General features: G+C 43.9%; 1 protein-coding gene across 1 annotated transcript in view; it reads left to right on the forward strand.

Moving 5' to 3' along the window:
* stab1 (stabilin 1) overlaps window positions 1–19,798 on the forward strand; it is a 339,504-nt gene that overhangs the window by 112,616 nt on the left and 207,090 nt on the right. Inside the window, exons 18-20 of the mRNA XM_063067593.1 lie at window positions 2,637–2,795; window positions 13,554–13,616; window positions 16,691–16,789. Coding sequence (XP_062923663.1) covers window positions 2,637–2,795; window positions 13,554–13,616; window positions 16,691–16,789 — 321 coding nt within the window. The remainder of the gene's footprint in view (window positions 1–2,636; window positions 2,796–13,553; window positions 13,617–16,690; window positions 16,790–19,798) is intronic.

The raw sequence follows: 19,798 nt of genomic DNA on the forward strand, positions 1-19,798 counted from the left end.
CAAACTGGTCAACCCTTTCTGACTGTTTCATCTCTGTTGTGTTGATACGAGGTGTTCCAGTATGCTTGGAGTGATGGATCTTGCAGCATGCTAAAGCATGATCCGTATCGCAGTCTGCACTGTGGTATGGTGATTAGTACAGAGTTGATGAAAGAGCGCCCGGTGGTGATCATGTTTAGCTGGTGCCGGTGTTTAGACCGTGGATGTCGCCATGAGACCTTACGCTGCGACTTCGTCTGAAAGTAGGAGTTAGTTACGCACAGGCCGTGATAGGAGCAGAACTCCAGGAGACTTTGTCCATTGTCATTTATTTTGCCAATTCCAAAGTGGCCAAGACAAGACGGCCAGGAATCGTTATCAGCTCCCACTATGGCGTTGAAGTCACCAAGGAGAATGAGGTGCTCATCACTGGGAATATTCCTGACAACAGCTTCTAATTTGTCATAGAACATGTCTTTTGCCTCAGAGGTGGAGTTCAAGGTAGGGGCATACACACTGACGAGAGATACTGGGCTGTGACTGGTGTGTAGGTGGAGGGTTGTAAGTCGTTCTGATCTATGTTCTGGTTGTTCCACCATTTGCAACAAGGAGCTCCTAACGGCAAAACCCACTCCATGCTCGCGGGGCTCATCTTGGTTCTTTCCCTGCCAGAAAAATGTGTAGTCCCTTTCCTTCAGTGTACCTGAATCCGCCAAATGTGTTCTTGTAGGGTAGCTATATCTACGTTGAGCCTTAGTAGCTCATTGTTAATGATCGCTGTTTTTCGTGCATCATCGATATCCTTGAGGTTTTGGTCAAGTCCAGTCGTCATTGTGCGGACATTCCAACATCCCAACTTGATGGGTGTTGTCTTATTCGATTTGCTTTCTTTCTTGTCTGGTGCAGTAGTTACAGTCAGGTCTTTGTGGAACAATCCATTATCCCCATGCACTCAATGAGGAAGACTGACTGTGGTGGGACAGCACCTTATTGGCTGGGGGCTGCCCAGCTTCAGGCGGGCGGTAGCTGTCCAGTGAAACACGATGATCTCTCCCACCGTCAGAAGCAACCCCTGGCTCCATGCTCTACGCCAATCAAGCATTATGACTTATAACCAGTAACTGTTGCTTCCCGTGTTTGTCCAATGCTATCAAGCAAAGCTGGAGTGGCCTCTCCAGGGCACAAGCCAGGGCAGAGTTGATACGGAGATCCGTCTGTTGCCCATACAGTGGGACCCCCCCCTCTCCGTGCTGACGACGGGTCCAAAGGAACGACGGAAGTCGATACAGTTTGGTGCCAGCAGCATCGCAGGAGTTTCCGTGCCGGTGCTGGGTACAGCAGTCAGCCGCCTTCGGGACTCCGATTCCGGATTTTTACTCAGGGTTTACTCCCAAAGCATTTCCTGTAGCAGGTATAGCCGCAAGGCAGTGGAGGTTTGAAATCGGAGTTTCATGAGCTACCATCCGCGGTTAACGAGCCCCATCTGCCCGGAGCAACTGGTTTTTAAGGCGCCAGTGGCCCACCTTTGCCCCTTCTCCTGTCAGTGAGAACAGATCTGCCGGGCACAAGAACTATGCCACACGTGAAGGCCAGGAGTTGGACTCGGTTGTCAGAGGCTGTTTGAGACGCACGCCATGAAGAGCATTTGTTTAGCAGTGGGAGCTCGTCCCCACTACCAGCCTTCGGCTATGACTACCTTAGAAAAACATCATGTAGATACCCAGGAATCTAACCACATTTTCTGTGCTTCAGATTTAAATGAACTCCTCATCAGAGACTGGATAAGTGAATGTACAATTAGCACTGACTGACTGGATCTGTGAATCAATTCCCAGCACAGGTCGGGGGGAGTGGGGCAGTGAACCCACTCCCTGAGCAGACCGAGCCGGAGAGCCCCACCCCCCAGCGCGGACCGGGCCGGAGAGCCCCCACCCACCCCCCCGGCCTGGGCCAGAGAGTCGTCCCACCCACCCCCCGGCGTGGACTGGGCCGGAGAGCCCCCACCACCCCCCGGCCTGGGCCGGAGAGCCATCCCCCCACCCCCCAGCGCGGAGCGGGCCGGAGAGCCCCCCCCCACCCCCCCGGCGCAGACCAGGCTGGAGTGCTCCCCGCCCCCCAGCGTGGACCGGGCTGTAGAGCCCCACCCCTGGCGTGGACCGGGCCGTAGAGCCCCACCCCTGGCGTGGACCAGACCGGAGAGCCCCCACCCCAGCACGGACTGGATTATCCAATATCCAAGTAAATGACTTTGCACATAAAATGCTGGAGGAGCTCAGCTGGTCAGGCAGCATCTATGGAAAAGAGTAAACAGTCGACGTTCCTGGCCGAGACCCTTTAGCAGGACCAGTGTGGCTTGCTGAGTTCCAGCATCTGTAGATTTTCTATTGTTTTATGAAATGTGTTTGCACTATGTTTTCTAGGAACTTGAGAACCATGTCAGATATTATTTCTGGAACATAAATACATTGAGAAACTTCTTGAAATTAAAAGCACAGGAAGTGAGCAACTGTGGCTCAATAAGATTCTCAACAAATTACAGTTAATAGTTTGTTTTTAACTTAATTCTTTGAGCAAAAATGTAAACCATCACTCTGTGAAGCCATGCTAACTTTGAATTGAATTTGAGTAAATCATATTCTCCTTTAATCTGTTCATAGGGCCGGATTTTGTTGGGTGATGCAGGGGTTCCTTTGCACAAAAGGGATATTATTGCTTCCAATGGCATCATTCACACTCTGGATGGCATCCTGATTCCTCCTTCGATTATCCCCATCCTGCCAAAAAGATGTGATGAAATTCAGTATCATGTAATAACGGTAAAGTTATTTAGAATTAGAATGTCAATGTTATATTGGCCATTTGATATTGTATACTTGAGTATTTTCAATTGTAAGGTAGGTGCATTTATTGATTATTATTATTAAATACTGGTCTTGTCATCTGTGCCTTTATCCCATATATAAATAAGTGATACAACCAGGAATTAACGTGGAGATAAGGCAATGTTTACAGAGTTATTAAAGTGTTTGTACACTCAATGTGTACATGTAACCTTCTCACCGGGGCTGGTATACAGACTTGACTCGTTTGCTAGCTCTGCTAACAGCCACGTAAACGAGCAGTGAGAGAACCCCCTTTCATAAACAATATACATGTAGGATCAGTATGATTTGGGGTTCAACCAAACAGGAACATCGTGATGTTCTGGTTAAAGAAACCTCAATTTGAGTGAATGCTGTGTAAATACTGTCTATACACAGTTATCGGTAGCTCAGAAATGACAGGTCGTACACTAGCGTGAAATTATAAAGAAAGTATATCTACCAAATTTTCAGCTTTAACAAATAGTTACAGAAAAAGAAAAGAAAAATAGAAGGGCCCATTATAGTTAAACCAGTCCAATGTTCACCTAACGTTGGAGCTCGTACTGGAGTAGTCGGGGTGTGTCTCTTTACTCACATGCTGGACCCATGGTCTGCATGAAAGCACCCACCACATTCTGAACTCCCCTCAAAGACCATCTGGAATGAACTGGCTCTCTCAGGAGTATTGGCCCTTCTTCCTTGGAGCCATTCATCTGTACAAAGCACTTCTTGCAATGGTGACTATTCTTTCAGTGGCATTCCACGACATCTTCCCTTGTGTCCTGCTCCACAACCCCTGCCAAAAGACACAAACTAGACTACTGTCCTTCAGAAAACCCTTCACCACAGCTCTTCCCCTTCTCTCACATCCCACAATCCTGATTGGCTGACACACACTCCTAAGTTGGACACCATGGCTCCTTCTCTTACCCAAAGCCAAAATACATTTCCCTGAAATTTGAGAAGGAGAAGCTAAAGTCAGATGAATCAGTATTACAGTGGAGTAAAGGGAATTACAGAGGCATGAGAGAGGAGTTGGCCAAAATTGATTGGAAAAGAACACTGGCAGGGATGATGGCAGAGCAGCAATGCTGGAATTTCTGGAATCAATTCAGAAGGCACAGGACATACACATCTCAAAGAGAAAGAAGTATTCTAAAGGCAACAAGAGAACTCAAAGCCAACATAAGAGCCAAGGAGAAGCAATATAATAGGAGCAAAAATTGGTGGTAAGTTAGAGGATTAGGAAGATTTAAAAACCAACAGAAGGCTACTCAAAGAGTCATTAAGATGATAAAGATGGAATACAAAAGTAAGCTAACCAATAATGTTAAAGAGAATACCAAAAGTTTCTTCAGATACATAGATTGAATTGATTTTATTACTTACGTTCTTCATATACATAAGGATTTAAAATCTTTACGTTACGTCTCCATCTAAATGTGCAATGTGCAATTATAGTAATTTATAATAAATATTATATACAATGGGATTGTCAATATAACATAGAAATACAGTTGTGTCATTATGATGGCCTGGTAGTCAAAGCTGTTCCTGAGCCTGTTGGTCCTGGCTTTTATGCTGCGGTACCGTTTCCCGGATGGTAGCAACTGGAACAGTTTGTGGTTGGGGTGACTTGGGTCCCCAATGATCCTTTGGGCCCTTTTTACACACCTGTCTTTCTAAATATCCTGAATCATGGGAAGTTCACATCTACAGACGCACTGGGCTGCCCACACCACTCTCTGCAGAGTCCTGCGATCGTGGGAAGCACAGTTCCCATACCAGGCAGTGATACAGCCTGTCAGGATGCTCTCAATTGTGATCCTGTAGAAAGTTCTTAGGATCTGGGGGCCCGTACCAAACTTCCTCAACCGTCTGAGGTGAAAGAGGCGCTGTTGTGCGTTTTTCACCACACAGCTGTTATGTACAGACCACGTGAGATCCTCGGTGAAGTGTATGCCGAGGAACTTAAAGCTGTTCATCCTCTCGACCCCAGATCTATTGATTTCAATAGGGGTTAGCCTGTCTCAATTCCTCCTGTGATCCACAACCAGCTCCTTTGTTTTTGCAACATTCAGGGAGAGGTTGTTTTCTTGACACCACTGTGTCAGGGTGATGACTTCTTCTCTGTAGGCTGCCTCATTGTTATTTGAGATCAGACCAATCAGTGTAGTCTCATCAGCAAATTTAATTAGCAGATTGAAGCTGTGGGTGGCAACACAGTAATGGGTATACAGAGAGTAAAGGAGGGGGCTTAGTACACAGCCCTGAGGGGCACCTGTGTGAGGATCAGAGGGGCAGAGGTGAGGGAGCCCACTCGTACCAACTACTGGTGATCTGACAGGAAGTCCAGGATCCCGCTACACAAAGCAGGGTGAAGGCCTCTGATCTTCTTGTCGAGCCTGGAGAGAATTATGGTGTTGAATGCTGAACTGTATTCCAAGATTGTAAAAGAGGGGTGAGATTAGATATTGGACTGCTGGAAAACAATGCTGCAGAGGTACTAATGGGGGAGAAGGAAATAACAGATGATCTGAACACGTGTTTTGCATCAGTCTTCACTGTGGAAGACACTAGGAATATAGTGGTAGTTCCAGGTGTTAGGGGTCATGATGTGTGTGAAGTTACCATTACTAGAAAGAAGGTTTTTGGGAAACTGAAAGGTCTGAAGGCAGATAAGTCATTTGAATCAGATGGTATAAACCCCAGGGTTCTGAAAGAAGTGACTGAAGAGATTGGGGAGGCATTAGCAATGATCTTTCAAGAATCACAAATTCAGAGACAGAGAGAGAAGTCTGATCTCAATGGTTGGGAAGTTGTTGGAGTCGATTGTTGAGGATTGGGTTTCCGGGTACTTTGAAAGCACATGATAAAATAGGCTGTAGTCAGCATGGTTTCCTCATGGTAAAATCTTGCCTGACAAATCTTTGGGAATTCTTTGAAGAAGTAAGAAGCAGGATAGACAAAGGAGAATCGGTTGATGTTGTGTACCTGGATTTCCAGAAGGCCTTTGACAAGGTGCCACACTTAAGACTGCTTAACAAGCTATGAGTCCATGATAGTACAGGAAAGATTCCAGCATGGATAAAACAATGGCAGATTGGCAGGAGATAAAGAGTGGGACTAAAGGGACCCTTGTCTTGTTGGTTGCCGGTGACTAGTGGTGTTCCACAGGGGCCTGTGTTGGGACCTGTTCTTTTTACAATATATGTCAACAATTTGAATGATGGAATTGATGGCTTTGTTCCAATGTTTGCAGACAATACAAAGATAGGTGGAGGGCAGGTAGTTTTGAGGAAGTAGTGAGGCTACAGAAGGACTTAGACAGATTAGGGGAATGGGCAAAGAAGTGGCAGATAAAATGCAGTGTTGAGAAGTGTATGGTCATGTATTTTGGTAGAAGAAAGGAAAGGATTGATTATTTTCTAAATGGAGAGAAAATCTGAGATGCAAAGGAACTTGGGAGTCCTTGTGCAGGATTCCCTGAAGGTTAATTTACAGTTTGAGTCTGTGATGAGGAAGGCAAATGCAATGTTAGCATTAATTTCAAGAGGACTAGAATATAAAAGCAAGGATGTAATGTTGAGACTTTATAAGGAACTGGTGAGGCCTCATTTGGAGTATTGTGAGCAGTTTTGGGGCCCTTATTTTACCTCTTTTGGCGCAGGCGTGACCTGTACAAAAAAGACGGGTTACACTTGAATCCTAGGGGGACCAATATCCTGGCAGGGAGATTAGCGAGGGCTACTGAGGTGACTTTAAACTAGAATGGTTGGGGGATGGGAATCAAATTAAAGAGGCTAGGCGAGAGGAGGTTAGTTCACAACAGAGGGATGGGAACCAGTGCAGAGAGACAGAGGGGTGTAAAGTGAGGGTAGAAGCAAAAAGTAGTAAGGAGAAAAGTAAAAGTGGCAGGCCGACAAATCCAGGGCAAGCATCAAAAAGGGCCACTTTTCAACATAATTGTATAAGGGCTAAGAGAGTTGTAAAAGAGCGCCTGAAGGCTTTGTGTGTCAATGCAAGGAGCATTCGTAATAAGGTGGATGAATTGAAAGTGCAGATTGTTATTAATGATTATGATATAGTTGGGATCACAGAGACATGGCTCCAGGATGACCAGGGATGGGAGTTCAACGTTCAGGGATATTCAATATTCAGAAGGGATAGACATGAAAGAAAAGGAGGTGGGGTGGCGTTGCTGGTTAAAGATGAGATTAACGCAATAGAAAGAAAGGACATAAGCTGGGAAGATGTGGAATCGATATGGGTAGAGCTGCGTAACACTAAGGGGCAGGAAACGCTGGTGGGAGTTGTGTACAGGCCACCTAACAGTAGTAGTGAGGTCGGAGATGGTATTAAACAGGAAATTAGAAATGTGTGCAATAAAGGAACAGCAGTTATAATGGGTGACTTCAACCTACATGTAGATTGGGTGAACCAAATTGGTAAAGGTGCTGAGGAAGAGGATTTCTTGGAATGTATGCGGGATGGTTTTTTGAACCAACATGTCAAGGAACCAACTAGAGAGCAGGCTATTCTAGACTGGGTTTTGAGCAATGAGGAAGGCTTAATTAGCAATCTTGTCGTGAGAGGCCCCTTGGGTAAGAGTGACCATAATATGGTGGAATTCTTCATTAAGATGGAGAGTGACATAGTTAATTCAGAAACAAAGGTTCTGAACTTAAAGAGGGGTAACTTTGAAGGTATGAGACGTGAATTAGCTAAGATAGACTGGTAAATGACACTTAAAGGATTGACGGTGGATATGCAATGGCAAGCATTTAAAGGTTGCATGGATGAACTACAACAATTGTTCATCCCAGTTTGGCAAAAGAATAAATCAAGGAAGGTAGTGCACCCGTGGCTGACAAGAGAAATTAGGGATAGTATCAATTCCAAAGAAGAAGCATACAAATTAGCCAGAAAAAGTGGCTCACCTGAGGACTGGGAGAAATTCAGAGTTCAGCAGAGGAGGACAAAGGGCTTAATTAGGAAGGGGAGAAAAGATTATGAGAGAAAATTGGCAGGGAACATAAAAACTGACTGTAAAAGCTTTTGTAGATATGTAAAAAGGAAAAGACTGGTAAAGACAAATGTAGGTCCCCTACAGACAGAAACAGGTGAATTGATTATGGGGAGCAAGGACATGGCAGACCAATTGAATAATTACTTTGGTTCTGTCTTCACTAAGGAGGACATAAATAATCTTCCAGAAATAGTAGGGGACAGAGGGTCCAGTGAGATGGAGGAACTGAGTGAAATACATGTTAGTAGGGAAGTGGTGTTAGGTAAATTGGAAGGATTAAAGGCAGATAAATCCCCAGGGCCAGATGGTTTGCATCCCAGAGTGCTTAAGGAAGTAGCCCAAGAAATAGTGGATGCATTAGTGATAATTTTTCAAAACTTGTTAGATTCTGGACTAGTTCCTGAGGATTGGAGGGTGGCTAATGTAACCCCACTTTTTAAAAAGGTGGGAGAGAGAAACCGGGGAATTATAGACCGGTTAGCCTAACGTCGGTGGTGGGGAAACTGCTGGAGTCAGTTATCAAAGATGTGATAACAGCACATTTGGAAAGCGGTGAAATCATCGGACAAAGTCAGCATGGATTTGTGAAAGGAAAATCATGTCTGACGAATCTCATAGAATTTTTTGAGGATGTAACTAGTAGAGTGGATAGGGGAGAACCAGTGGATGTGGTATATTTGGATTTTCAAAAGGCTTTTGACAAGGTCCCACACAGGAGATTAGTGTGCAAACTTAAAGCACACGGTATTGGGGGTAAGGTATTGATGTGGATAGAGAATTGGTTAGCAGACAGGAAGCAAAGAGTGGGAAGAAACAGGACCTTTTCAGAATGGCAGGCAGTGACTAGTGGGGTACTGCAAGGCTCAGTGCTGGGACCCCAGTTGTTTACAATATATATTAATGACTTGGGTGAGGGAATTAAATGCAGCATCTCCAAGTTTGCGGATGACACGAAGCTGGGCGGCAGTGTTAGCTGTGAGGAGGATGCTAAGAGGATGCAGGGTGACTTGGATAGGTTGGGTGAGTGGACAAATTCATGGCAGATGCAATTTAATGTGGATAAATGTGAAGTTATCCACTTTGGTGGCAAAAATAGGAAAACAGATTATTATCTGAATGGTGGCCGATTAGGAAAAGGGGAGGTGCAACGAGACCTGGGTGTCATTATACACCAGTCATTGAAAGTGGGCATGCAGGTACAGCAGGCGGTGAAAAAGGCGAATGGTATGCTGGCATTTACAGCGAGAGGATTCGAGTACAGGAGCAGGGAGGTACTACTGCAGTTGTACAAGGCCTTGGTGAGACCACACCTGGAGTATTGTGTGCAGTTTTGGTCCCCTAATCTGAGGAAAGACATCCTTGCCATAGAGGGAGTACAAAGAAGGTTCACCAGATTGATTCCTGCGATGGCAGGACTTTCATATGTTGAAAGACTGGATGAACTAGGCTTGTACTCGTTGGAATTTAGAAGATTAACGGGGGATCTGATTGAAACGTATAAAATCCTAAAGGGATTGGACAGGCTAGATGCAGGAAGATTGTTCCCGATGTTGGGGAAGTCCAGAACGAGGGGCCACAGTTTGAGGATAAAGGGGAAGCCTTTTAGGACCGAGATTAGGAAAAACTTCTTCACACAGAGAGTGGTGAGTCTGTGGAATTCTCTGCCACAGGAAACAGTTGAGGCCAGTTCATTGGCTATATTTAAGAGGGAGTTAGATATGGCCCTTGTGGCTACAGGGATCAGGGGGTATGGAGGGAAGGCTGGGGCGGGGTTCTGAGTTGGATGATCAGCCATGATCATAATAAATGGCAGTGCAGGCTCAAAGGGCCAAATGGCCTACTCCTGCACCTATTTTCTATGTTTCTATGTTTCTATGAAACTGGAGAGGGTTCAAATGAGTTTCACTAAAATGAAAACAACAGGAATTCTGCAGATGCTGGAAATTCAAGCAACACACATCAAAGTTGCTGGTGAACGCAGCAGGCCAAGCAGCATCTGTAGGAAGAGGCGCAGTCGACGTTTCAGGCCGAGACCCTTCGTCAGGACTAACTGAAGGAAGAGTGAGTAAGGGATTTGAAAGCTGGAGGGGGAGGGGGAGATGCAAAATGATAGGAGAAGACAGGAGGGGGAGGGATAGAGCCGAGAGCTGGACAGGTGATAGGCAAAAGGGGATACGAGAGGATCATGGGACAGGAGGTCCGGGAAGAAAGACGGGGGGGGGTGACCCAGAGGATGGGCAAGAGGTATATTCAGAGGGACAGAGGGAGAAAAAGGAGAGTGAGAGAAAGAATGTGTGCATAAAAATGAGTAACAGATGGGGTACGAGGGGGAGGTGGGGCCTAGCGGAAGTTAGAGAAGTCAATGTTCATGCCATCAGGTTGGAGGCTACCTAGACAGAATATAAGGTGTTGTTCCTCCAACCTGAGTGTGGTTCCCCTGGTCCTCACCTACCACCCCACCAGCCTCCGGGTCCAACATATTATTCTCCGTAACTTCCGCCACCTCCAACGGGATCCCACCACTAAGCACATCTTTCCCTCCCCCCCCCCTGCATTCCGCAGGGATCGCTCCCTACGCGACTCCCTTGTCCATTCGTCCCCCCCATCCCTCCCCACTGATCTCCCTCCTGGCACTTATCCGTGTAAGCGGAACAAGTGCTACACATGCCCTTACACTTCCTCCCTTACCACCATTCAGGGCCCCAAACAGTCCTTCCAGGTGAGGCATCACTTCACCTGTGAGTCGACTGGGGTGATATACTGCGTCCGGTGCTCCCGATGTGGCCTTTTATATATTGGTGAGACCCGACGCAGACTGGGAGACCGCTTTGCTGAACATCTATGCTCTGTCCGCCAGAGAAAGCAGGATCTCCCAGTGGCCACACATTTTAATTCCACATCCCATTCCCATTCTGACATGTCTATCCACGGCCTCCTCTACTGTAAAGATGAAGCCACACTCAGGTTGGAGGAACAACACCTTATATTCCGTCTGGGTAGCCTCCAACCTGATGGCATGAACATTGACTTCTCTAACTTCCGCTAGGCCCCACCTCCCCCTCGTACCCCATCTGTTACTCATTTTTATGCACACATTCTTTCTCTCACTCTCCTTTTTCTCCCTCTGTCCCTCTGAATATACCTCTTGCCCATCCTCTGGGTCACCCCCCCCCGTCTTTCTTCCCGGACCTCCTGTCCCATGATCCTCTCGTATCCCCTTTTGCCTATCACCTGTCCAGCTCTCGGCTCTATCCCTCCCCCTCCTGTCTTCTCCTATCATTTTGCATCTCCCCCTCCCCCTCCAGCTTTCAAATCCCTTACTCACTCTTCCTTCAGTTAGTCCTGACGAAGGGTCTCGGCCTGAAACGTCGACTGCGCCTCTTCCTACAGATGCTGCTTGGTCTGCTGCGTTCACCAGCAACTTTGATGTGTGTTGCTTCACTAAAATGATACAGGATTAAATGGCTTGCCATTTGAAAAGAGTTTTAAATTGTGAAAAGCCTTGATAGAGTAGATGTGGAGAGGATGTTTCCTATGGTGGGAAAGTCTAAGACCAGAGGACACAGCCTCAGAATAGAAGGGTGTTTTTTAAGAATGGAGATGAAGGGGAATTTCTTTAGCCAGGGAGTAGTGAATCTGTGGAACTCTTTACCACAAGCAGCCATGGAGGCCAAGCCTTTATCAACTGCTGCCTTAAATAGACATAGATTCTTGATTAGTCAGGGCATGAAGGGATATGGGGGGGGGGGAGGGGATTGGGGCTGAGAGGAAAATGGATCAGCCATGATGAAATGGTGGAGCAGACTGGATGGGCCACATGGCCTAATTCTGCTCCTGTATCTTGTGGTTGCTGGGTATGGAGGACTCAAGTTATAAGAAAAGATTGAATAAGTTTGGAGTGTTTTCTTTAGAACGTAGGGGATTGAGAGAAGATGTGATAGAGGTGTACAGAATTATGAAGGATATAGAAAGGGTAAATGCAAGGAGGCTTTTTCCACTGAGCTTGGGTGGAGTTACAATCAGAGGTCATGGGTTAAGGGTGAAAGGTGAGAAGTTTAGGGGGAACATGAGGGGAAACTTCTTCACTCAGAGGGTCGTGAGAATGTGGAATAAGTTGCCAACACAAGTGGTGCATGTGAGCTCTATTTCAAAGTTTAAGAGAAGTTGGAATAGGTACATGGATAGTAGTGTTATGGAGGGCTATGGTCCTGATCCAGGTCAATGGTTGTAGGCAGTTTAAATGGTTTCAGCATGGACTAGATAGGCTGAAGATCCCGTTTCTGTTCTGTACTTCTCTGTGAGTCTGTGACCATGGTTGTCAGTGTGTCACCGCAAGATCATTAACAGTCTTTCACAACCATGCATGAGATTCACAATATGCTGAGGACCAGATCAGTGGCATTCAGGTCTGGTGACCAAATAAGATTCAAGAGGTCCAGAATGGATCTCCAGAAAGCCATCTCATGTGCAAAGTGGTGATTCCAGACCAATTATGGGTCACTGGGGGATGTTTGACAGCTGTGGCAGAGCTGAATGCTCATACCTCTTTCAAAGTGAAACCAAGCGACATAAGTGACAACAGGGCTTGCTTCCAGATGAGCTCAATGCCTTCTATGCTCACTTTGACCATCGAAACACAGAGGAGCCTTCATAAGCTCCCACAGTTTCTTATGACCCAGTGATTTCAGTCGCCAGTGTGAGAGTATACTTCAGCAGGATGAGGCCATAGAAAGTATCCAGCACAGATGGGTTACCTGGTAGAGTACTAAACACCTATGCCAATCAACTAGCTGGAGTGCTCACTGAGATTTTTAACCTCTTGCTTCGAGCAGGCTTCAATTAGAGCGGTGCCTAAGAAGCACGTGGTGACCTGTCTCAATGACTATCATCCAGCAGCAGCACTTACATCCAATGCGATGAAGTGCTTTGAGAGGTTGGCGTTGAAGCATATCAACTCTTACTTGAGAAATGACTTGGATCCACTCCAATTTGCCTACTGCCATGACAGGTCCATAGCAGATGCCATTTTATTGGCTCTTTGCTCAACCCTGGCACATTTAGATGGCAAAGGTGCATATAGCAGGATGCCCTTTATCGACTGCAGCTCAGCAATCAATACCATCATCCCCTCAACACTAATCAATAAGCTTCAAGACCTTGGCCTTAATACTTCCTTGTGTAATCCTTGATTTCCTCACTTGCACACCCCAGTCAGTTCAGATTGGCAACGTGGTTTTTTGTCTGCCCTGTTAAGAGTGGTCTTTCATTGACTCTGTTGTGTTTCTTGGATTTAATGTGTATGCCCGCAAGAAAATGAATCTCATGGTTGTGTATGGTGACATGTACAGTATCTATTCTGATAATAAATTTACTTCGCACTTTGAACACCTCCATGGTGCCCCTTAAAGGCTTCTGCTGACTGTTCCAAGCCTCATTCTAATTTTCTTCCTTGTTCTCATTCTCCAGGATTAGTAGCTGATATACTGGCAAATGTTAACTCCTCTACTCGTTAGCATTGTCAAGTAGGCCTTGGCCATGGTTTGCTCCAGGCGACCCTCTACCTACATTGCCACCTACGTGGCACTGTGCACTGGTTTCTGATATCAAGCTGCATCCTAAATTGTACATATTAATATTGGGCTCTATCTAACATCACAGCTTTAATCTTCTCTGTTTTCCAGGCTCCCTGCGGACATTGCTCTTCACTAGATAATAGTCTCTGCCCGAATGGAAGCACGCCAATGGTAAATCTGAAAACTTTGACTTCTCTGACATGTGATCCATTTGGAATAATATTAGCAGATGAGTAGTTGTTGTAGTTTAATTGAGTCTTAAACCACAAGTGAAGTTCAAGCACTTTGGGTCATGAGGATCCTGAACTTCCCTATGGCTTTTAATTAAACAAAAGACTGAATTGATAGTTTCACTTTGAACTTTGTTTCAGTACTTCTACTTACTGCATATGTTGCTGGTTGATCTGTGAGTCATGGAATCATCCAGCACCAAAGGAGCTCATTTGTCTCTGTGGTGGATCCTTGAAGGAGAAATCCAATTTGTTCTTCACCTCTGCAAATCTTTCCCTTTGGGGAAAAAATGTGAATATGTGTGCTTTTAAAGTATTCAGATTATGAGCAAGATTTCATTTAGCTTGTTTTCTTCTTACCAGAGTTCCAGGACACATAGTCGCTATCAGGCATAGGAGCTCAAACTTATCATTGCCCTGCCTGCCCGTTCAGAAGACCAGTTCTGGCAGCTCCACCACAACCATGGCAGAATGCCAGCTAAAACGTTACTGGTCAGCAATAGAATTCAGGCTCATGTTTTTTAATGTCAAACAGGAAAAACCTTGTGGGCATTATGTTGTATCATATGTTGCCACAAATACCTTACCATATGCACTCAAACTTAATTGACTGAGTGGAATGCTTGCGATGTCATAAGTTCCAGTGAAGTAACTTAGTAGCTCCCTGAAATATTAGCCCCCTTTGGTTCTTAAACCCGTCAGCAGATATGCTGACTGAGTCTCATTGAGATGCCAAGATATTGTGGTATATCTGCAAATTTCTGAAATAAAAACAGAAAATGCTGAAAATACTCAAGTACAGCAGATGTGTAGAAATAAAAGCAGTCAACATTTCAAATTGATGAATGTGAGCAAGTGTCCTGAAGAGAGGCCTTTGACCAAAAACATTAGTCAGACTTATATAAGTGGGACTTAAAGGACCTACCACAAGAGATGCTGTGCCCCTCAAGTAAATGTACTCATTCCAAGTTTCTCACATTCAGCATTATCTTGGTAGATGTTATTGTAATATGTGTTATTACACATTTGAAATTGTGTGTTGGTTTGTAATTGCACAAAGTGCCAAGGAAAGCTTTGTTTGCAAGCTAGGATTAGGAAACTCGTTAAATTACAAAGGCTAAAGCTTTGTGTACGGCTGAATTGGCAGCACTAGGAATGGCCCTTCCTTCAGGTTGCAATTCACACAAAAATAGCTCGGCAAATCTGTAGGGCCATGCGATGTAGGATCGTAGTCAGAAATCGGGGTTGTGGCTGGTCATGCCAGGGTTAAAATCAGCAGTCAGCTTTGGGGTCTTTAAGCCGGAGAAGACAATTGAGAATCAGGGTTGGCAGTGTTGAGTTAAATCTGTGTGTTGCTAGATGGTCGGAAGCTTATAGCATGTTGTATCTCTAAATATGATAAATAAATAAAATAAAGGTGCTGGTGAAAGAGGAAAATTCATTATAGGAAGGGGTACAATAAATAAATAAAACAGGGAGCTTGGTGTTAGTCAGCAGCTGGTTATTCATTTCCAGGGTACAATTAATAATTGAAATCAGGGCTGGTTGAGTTGAGGAAATGATTTTTATTCAACGTGTGGGATTTAGTGATCTGGAGTTTGTCTGATGTGGATTTTAGGTGCAGTGAGTTTTGGGGTACGGTGTTAGTAGTCTGGGGTAGGGGGGCAGCTGTGATGAGTATTGGAGGTGTTTGGTCAGTGTGTTACCGTGTACCAAATGTGCTCTGTATAGATGACAGTCTCTATTTAGTTAAATTGGACATATTTTGTATTCAAGAGTGGAGCTTTTGCTTCTGAATTTTAAAAAAAGGACATTATATTTCAAGCCCCGATCGGAGGCATGAAGACATAATCCAGTCCAAAACTTCAAACTTCAAGGCAATTGTCAATTGTTGCATCAAATGGGTGTAGAGGAAATTAGGGCCCATTTTCTGCTTATATAAAAAAACACTTTCTGATGCTTTTCAAGGAAGAGTAAAAGATTCTCCAAGTGAACTGTGTAGAAGTGCATCTTGCAGACAACACTAAAATAGAGTAGCACATCATTGAATGTTGTGAGTGGTAAACTAATTGGCTCCCATCTTTTCCTGAAGTCCATCAAGGGTCAGTTTTGTTTTTCTGTTGGATTCATAGAAGTCTGAGGTGATATTGAGCAGCCTGAATGGCCTTCTTGGTGCTGGAGTTCAACTTCAGGCAAGGATTCCAATTTACAACCCAATCTCATAAAATGCCATGCAGAAATAATGGGCAGAGGGAAGCACTGCATCTTATTCTGAAGGTCTGCGGAGTTCAATGTCATAGCTTCCACACTTAACTCCTCACTGGGATTGTCATTGTCAGCTGTGGTGTTAAGGAGAGATCTTGGAAGGTTCTCAGTGACTTTAACTGCAGGAGTTAACTGGGGATGGAAAGCTAGCATAATGGAGTGAAGTCTTCTAACTCTTGGCTTTAAAGTGGCACAAGAGAGATAGAGTGGTACTGCATTGATTTATTAAATTAGCTAATGATACTGCATGGTATGAAGATCACAGGAAAAAATCAATATAAAGCAGGTATTTTTGGGAATGTTGACTATTTTCCACTGCTGGGGGTCAAATCAGAATCTAATAACTTCTGCACCTATTTATTATTTGTTATCCAAGTTAAAATTCTCCCCTAGTAATATGAAGTTCCTATGGCCATTTAAAAAAGAAATCATTGGTAATCAAATTAATATCTGCTGGAAGAATTTCATTTAAGTGTATTTGTATTGCACATCAAAATTTCAAGCCAATTTGATGCACTGGAAAATTAAAAACCGCAAAATAAATCAGTGAAAAGAACAGTCATAATTCCTTTTGATGGACTACAATAACTTGTGAATTATAAATTTTAATTTTATTACATTACATTATGATTGAATATATCCAATATGATTTAAATATCACAAATCAGTCTTGAATATCCTATAATTTTGTACCATTTTGAGATCTGCTTTATTTATACTTTCTTCACAGTAATCATTTTGTATCCACAGGAATCGTATGAACAAAATTGTGTATACTATATGTCAGTAGGTGATTTTATCTATAGAAGTGACACTGGCTGTGCAAGACACTGCAACCAGACTGTTGTTGTAAGTACTTTAATTTTTATTGTATTTAATATGATGGACAACTTTGAGTTGCATTCTATTCACGTGTCTTTGTGCCTTAAAAATTCTAAAATGTGATGATTTAAAAGAGAATAAATGTTTCAATTGTGGTTTACAATGCAGTAAATCAAATAGCCTCAGTGTTATTAAATGATAACCTCAGATATAATGCTGATGAAAGTAAGTGTGTTATTTTATATTTCTAGAAGCTTAGAGTATTGTAAATGGGTTTTGGAACAACAATTGTGAGCCACTATATGGAGGATAGTTGGGAAAGATGATGTCTCTCACCTGTTGTGTTTTTATTGATGGAGTGTGAGACAGCTTATTTTACTTCACTACATAGGAACTTGTTGCAGTGAATGCTCAGTTGTAGCTAAATAAAGGCCAAAGAATGTTTGCTGTAAATTATCGGCTCTTTCATTTCCATGAAGATTGTAAACTCGTGTAATATACAGAACCGCAGGAGGCCCATTTGTCCCCTCAGGTTTGTGCCAGCTCTCCTACTGGGGCTTCCCACTCTAATCATGTTTCCTCAACCTTTCTTTCCTTTTATATTCTTACTTTGCAAGTTTTTTTTCCCCACTTGCTTTCAAATGAAGCTCTGTGTTAACAATCATCCTAAATTAAACTTTCCATGGACAGCCTTGGGGCAGAGGTTGGTTGAGATGCTTGGAGTGTGGGGAAACCTCCCTGGACACCTTCATTTGCAGAGTACCTGATTTCTTACTGCACAATTTCAGGCCAAAACCTCCAGCATGCGCCTCTGCCACTTTAATTTACAATAGGCCCCTTGCCTGAACTTTGAACTGGTGGTGAGGAACTGCCCACAGCGATTGCTTGCCCTGTTGAAATGGGTGTTTCTGGGATCCTGGGCTCTGTGCTGTTGAAGCAAACTTCCTGAAGGTAGGTAGATAATGCTGTTTTTTGTAAGACTTTTTTTTGCATCAAGAGCAATAACTGCAGATGCTGGAAGTCTGAAATAAAATCAGAAAATACATCGCCACAGCTACTGAAAGTCGGAGAAACTAAGAGCGCTGAAAATCTAAAATAAAGACAGAAAACAGATATGGCAAGTGAGGCCATATCTCTGCTGTTGGACATGACCTGACATACTGAGTACCACAGATGCTGCCTCCTTTGGTGAATACGTTCAGCATATTCTGCTCTTAATCTTTTTTTCTGCAGCCTCCGATAAACTTTATGACATTTTGTCCCATGTTCTTGCTGAGAATTTTTTCTTTTATCCACCGCGGGGGTTTATTGGTTCACTCTACTTAAGTGACAAGTGCGTTATTTCCTGACTCTGCCTACGATGGATGGACATCAGGTGAAAGTGGAGTCACAAATTGTTGTGGTGCAGAAGGAGCTCATTTGGCCCACTGAGTCGATGAAACAGTGGCATCTGAGTGCAGTGTACCGTACCTGGATTATAGAACCCAGGTCTACGCACATACATGTCATGTGTTATAGAGACCCCGGCTTAGTGTGCTTCTCTTTACATTTCCCTGTACTTTCTCCGTCTTTTCCAGTATGCACCTCAGTATTCTTTAAAACTTTCCTTTTGGATTACTTTGTCCTAACACTGAATCTCGCCCATCTCCGTCTTGTGTTTAAGTCATTTTCCACAGCTCTTTTTAAATCATATTGGTGGTTTAGATGATGTCATCATATGCGTAGGGCTCTCTTCTACCTCGGAATACATGCCATTCGCATGGTCATTTGTGGCCGCCCTTTCGGCTTCTGTCTATGATATACTGGAAGCTTGCCTCCTTTCCTCTCTGGTACATTATACTAGTAATGATTCTGAAATGGCCAATTAGAATTTCATATCTAATTCTAATATATCCTTTATAAAGCTTCCAGTCAACTCTTTTGGTCCCAATGACATTGGATGTATTAAATTGTCAATAGAAAGTAAACTCCATTGGCATTATTGGAGTTAATGTGAATAAGCACCAAAATTTATGTTTGGGCTACTTATGGGGCAACAGCTGCTCAAAGTACCCGCTTAGCCTGTATTACACTGGAAGATTATTGGACTGTTGCATTTCCCTCTGCAGGATGATGGTGCAGCATCAGAAACATAATAGGATCACAAGCAAATTATGTGCTGTTTTAATTTTGGCAATGATATGCAGCAGACACACCATTACCTGGTAGAGTGGCTGTTTTACACCTTGTGTGACAGGGGGAAGCAGCTCACTTGATTGGCAATGCTCTGCACCACACTAAATGTTCATGCTAGTGTATAAAACCTAAGAATTTGGGGAAATTTTATATGTCTCCAAGGAATCGAACACATTTCTACATAGATGTACCGTGGACAGCGTTCTAACTGGTTGCATCACCATCTGGTATGGAGGGGCCCCTGCGCAGGACTGGAAAAAGCTGCAGATGGTTGTAAACTCATGGGCGTTAGTGTCTCCAGCATCGAGGACATTTTCAAAAGGCATTGCTTCAAAAATGTGACATCCATTGTTAAGGACTCCCATCACCCAAGACGTGCCCCCGGTGCCTGAAGACACACACTTAATGTTTTAGGAACAGCTTCTTCCCCTTCACGATCAGATTTCTTGAACCAACTAATTAACACAACCTCAATATTTTTGCTCTCTTTTTGTGCTAATTATTTAATTTAATCTTTTAATATGTATATTTCTTATTGTAATTGACAGTACTTTTTATGTATTGCAATGTACTACTGCCACAAAGCAACAAATTTCATAACGCGTCAGTGATGTTAAATCTGATTCTGAATCGGTGGCTACAGCAAGCGCTATCTACAAAATGCACTCAGATCACTCAGCTTGAACTGCTCTTCAAGTTGTAACCTCTACCTATGAAAAGGACAAGGGCAGCAGATCCATGGAAACATCACCGTCTAAGTTCTGCTCCGTCTTGACTTTGAAATATATTGCTGGTCCTTCAAAACTGCTGACTCTGAACTCTGGGCTTGTGTCACCATTGGCATTGTAGGGGTATCTTTAC

This window comes from Mobula hypostoma, chromosome 15 (assembly GCF_963921235.1).
Source record: "Mobula hypostoma chromosome 15, sMobHyp1.1, whole genome shotgun sequence".
NCBI classification, from domain to species: Eukaryota; Metazoa; Chordata; class Chondrichthyes; order Myliobatiformes; family Myliobatidae; genus Mobula; species Mobula hypostoma.